Source organism: Galeopterus variegatus, unplaced genomic scaffold (genome assembly GCF_000696425.1).
Source record: "Galeopterus variegatus unplaced genomic scaffold, G_variegatus-3.0.2 Scaffold3581, whole genome shotgun sequence".
NCBI lineage: Eukaryota > Metazoa > Chordata > Mammalia > Dermoptera > Cynocephalidae > Galeopterus > Galeopterus variegatus.
In genome coordinates, this window is record NW_007729692.1 from 122,976 (window position 1) to 126,920 (window position 3,945).

At 35.2% G+C, this 3,945-nt stretch overlaps 1 protein-coding gene across 1 annotated transcript in view; it reads left to right on the forward strand.

Moving 5' to 3' along the window:
* The window catches only part of WRN (Werner syndrome, RecQ helicase-like), a 136,589-nt gene that overhangs the window by 51,338 nt on the left and 81,306 nt on the right, over nt 1-3,945 (forward strand). The window contains exon 16 of the mRNA XM_008585463.1: nt 1,262-1,302. Within this exon, the coding sequence (XP_008583685.1) occupies nt 1,262-1,302 (41 nt within the window). The remainder of the gene's footprint in view (nt 1-1,261; nt 1,303-3,945) is intronic.

Here is a 3,945-nt window from a genome sequence, read left to right on the forward strand (position 1 = left end):
ATTGCACCCCTCGGCGTTGCTCCCGCGCCTTGCTCAGCCAGTGAGCGGGAACCGGTCCATATGTGGGATCCGAACCCTTGGGCGGGAGTGCCGCCGCGCTTCCCAAGCGGTGCACTATCCAGTGCGCCACCGGGCCGGCCCTATAATTACTTGTTTTTATATCTGATTTATTTTGCTAAACTATACACTTACAAAGGGAAAAATACCATTCTTATTTATTTATACGAGTGTACTTCAGAAAGTTCATGGAAAAATAGAATTACAAGATAATATTAATCTTTCCACGAACTTTTTGAAGTACCCTGGTATTTCTATAGCATAGTGCTTGAAACATAGTTAGGCATTTAAATATATAGTTGAAAGAATTTTGCATCTTAGATTCTGTGAAATTATAATTTAACCTTTTTTTTTTTTATATTCTAGATCTAAATTAAATCAATGTGGTTGTTCTCTACCCTTGTGTTCATGAGAATCACCTTTTAGACTTTAGATTCAAAATGTAGGTAACTAGCCTCCAATCCTGAAATTCTGATTTAACAGTCCTAGGTGGGCCTGGCATCTATAGGTTTTCATAGATGCTTCTGATATGTAGCCAGGGTTGGAAACCACAGTACCTTTTGATTAGTTGCCACCAGTGAGTATGATTTATTGCAAACAAACAAAAAATAGAAACTTAGATTAATAAGTCAGAGCTTATTTCCTAGAAAATGTAAATATAGAATTAATCAAAGCTGATGTCACATTTTTTTGTACTTAAAAATATTTTATTTCTTATTTTCCTCTTGGTGGTTAGGCTCAGCTATCCAAGAGTTGCAATCACGGCTTCTGTTGTAAATGCCCATATTTCAAACCTTCAGTTGAACTAACCAAACTTAGTTTTCCATGATTGTATGGTCTCTGTATAATTATGTATTAAAATAATTTCAGATAGGTTAAGTTTTCGAATTGCAACATCTCATTTAATGGTTACTTGCATATAACTCTAGGAAAGTATTTAACAATTATTCCAAAAATATAATGAAAAGAAACATATCTTTTAGTATGTGTTAAAACCAATAAAAGAGTGAGGGTAGAAATTAACATTTTGTTAAATATATTATCAAAGAGTACATCCATCAGCTGTTAAACTCCCTTACTGGCATATTATATTTTTGCTTTTAATGGAAAACAAATTTGATATGTCTTCTATTAAGTTGTATGAAGTTCTTGTGAATATTTCACTTTGGATTAAGGATAACTGCCCTGTGTATAAATTTCATAGTTTTATTGGCAAAGCTAGGGTCTGTGTTTGTAGTGATCTGGGTATGTTTTATTCCATTTTAATATTTGCTTTGTTTCTGTGATGGTATTAAGTTAGCTTAAGTGTTTAGGTAAGTACTTAATACTTTTTTTTTTTTTTTTTCCTTTTTTGTCTTTTTCCGTGTCCGGCAAAGGATCGCAACCCTCAGTGTCGCACCCGTACCGGACCGGGACCGGCAACAGGATCGCAACCCTCGGTGTTGCTCCCGCGCCTCGCTCAGCCAGTGAGCGGGAACCGGTCTGTATGTGGGATCCGAACCCTCGGCGGGAGCGCCACCACGCTCCCAAGCGGCGCACTATAGCAGTGCGCCACCGGGCCGGCCCCAGTACTTAATACTTTTGACAAGTAGTTATAACTTTCTATTTTTATTTTTTATGATGGATTAAGAACAAGCGCTGCAATCATTAGAGCAGAGTGCTCATGATGTGTGAAAATGTTGTCTTTGGTTGACCCTCTGTGTTGAATAAAAAGGCATAAATTAAATTAAAATTATTTTTGAATTATTTTCCTTTGGCTTTTGTTTGCAGAAAATTGCAAAATGCCTGCAAAAATAAATATACTCAGAATGTTTTTTGTGCAATAGTGTGACATTTAGCTAGTCAGATTTATCACTTTTAGGTAAATGTTAGATTATTTAAGTAATCTGGGTTTATAACAGAAACAGCAAACATAATTTTATATGGAGACTCCTTACCAACCTAACTTGTTATTGTCTTTTAACTTTAGAAATAAAGCTTGAATGACAAATATGTATAGAACCTGGGAAGACACTTGGACTTACACATTTAAAGTGACTGTCAAAATGAAATATGTATAGAACCTGGGAAGACACTTGGACTTACACATTTAAAGTGACTGTTGCCAAAAGCTTGCCTAAACTGATTATGAAGGACAAGGCTCAGCTGCATTAAAAGATAGTTTGTCAAACCTGTAACTAAGACATTTAAAATAAAGGAAAGTTTTAAAATAAAGGAGACCATCATTTTTGTTTTAATCTATTTAATTTAACATCTGGCTGATTTAGTTCCTAAAGTCAAAATAAAAATAGTGATAACAATGAATTTTTCCCAGCCACTGAATAATAATTGTTGAATTTTGATGTTAATCAACTTACTTTGCTCATTTAGTAGGTTTCTTTTTTTGCTTTCTTCCTCCTCCATGCTCTTGTAGGACTCTATTGTAGCTTGTAATCTCAATGAGTTATTTGCATATCTGTCTCCTTTAGAATTGTGAATTTCCCAAAGTCAAGGATCGTATTTTATTAATCTTTGTATTCCTAGAAAAGTTTTTAGATCATAATGGGCATTTAATGACCATAATAGTAAGAGTGTTTTTTTATTTGAGCTGCCTTTTTTGTGTGCCAGGCCCTACCTTAGCGTTTTATGTGAATGATCTAATTTAATCTTTAGGTGAACTAAAAAATGTTAGGTTACTGTTATTATCCACATTATACTTGTGAGGAAACAGACTTGAAAAGCTTAAATAACTTGCCTTAGGTAATACACATGGTAAGCAGTGGAACCAGGTTTTGCAGTTCTGCATCCAGGCAGTCTGACTCCAAAGCACATGNCCCAAAGTCAAGGATCGTATTTTATTAATCTTTGTATTCCTAGAAAAGTTTTTAGATCATAATGGGCATTTAATGACCATAATAGTAAGAGTGTTTTTTTATTTGAGCTGCCTTTTTTGTGTGCCAGGCCCTACCTTAGCGTTTTATGTGAATGATCTAATTTAATCTTTAGGTGAACTAAAAAATGTTAGGTTACTGTTATTATCCACATTATACTTGTGAGGAAACAGACTTGAAAAGCTTAAATAACTTGCCTTAGGTAATACACATGGTAAGCAGTGGAACCAGGTTTTGCAGTTCTGCATCCAGGCAGTCTGACTCCAAAGCACATGTTTTTATTACTCCACTAGAGGCAGAACATTATTAATACTCAGATCAGTATTGGGTAATGAACATCCCCATCGAGGGAAAAAATTATTTTTGTCCTGTGTATTTGGTATTTGGGGACAAAAACACTACTGTCATTACTTTGAAATATCTGAAGACATTTTAGTGAATGATTGTACAATAAACCACTTTTCTGAGGTGCATTACTATACATTATTAGTTCCTTTTCAGTGTATGTATTCATTGTGGGGATGGAGTAGAGAGATTGCGAAGGAGAGAAAGAACAAATTATATTCCTCCTTACCTACTTTGCATATAATGAGATTTAGTTTTTCCCATACCATTTTACATTAGAAAATGTGGATGTTACCCTGTCTTCTAATATTGGCTTTTCAAAGGGACTCTGCAATATGATATGTGATCAGTCATGGATAGTGATGTACTTCCTCTCAGTAGAATGAAATGTGCTGACTCTTTCTATCTCTTATTGTAGGTAATCCATGAGATAAAATTGAAGATATATCCAAAGACAAATGGAACAGTTCTTTTTTTTTGAGGCATTATTGATGCAGGTGGTTCATGAGTGATAGTTTTAGGGACAAAGTTATAGTAAGCAATTTGTTTCTCCGAGGAACAATGATGAAAGCTGATATCCAGTAAATATGTTGTTTGAATTAAAATATATTTACACAGGGCCGGCCCGGTGGCGCACTGGATAGTGCGCCGCTTGGGAAGCGCGGCGGCGCTC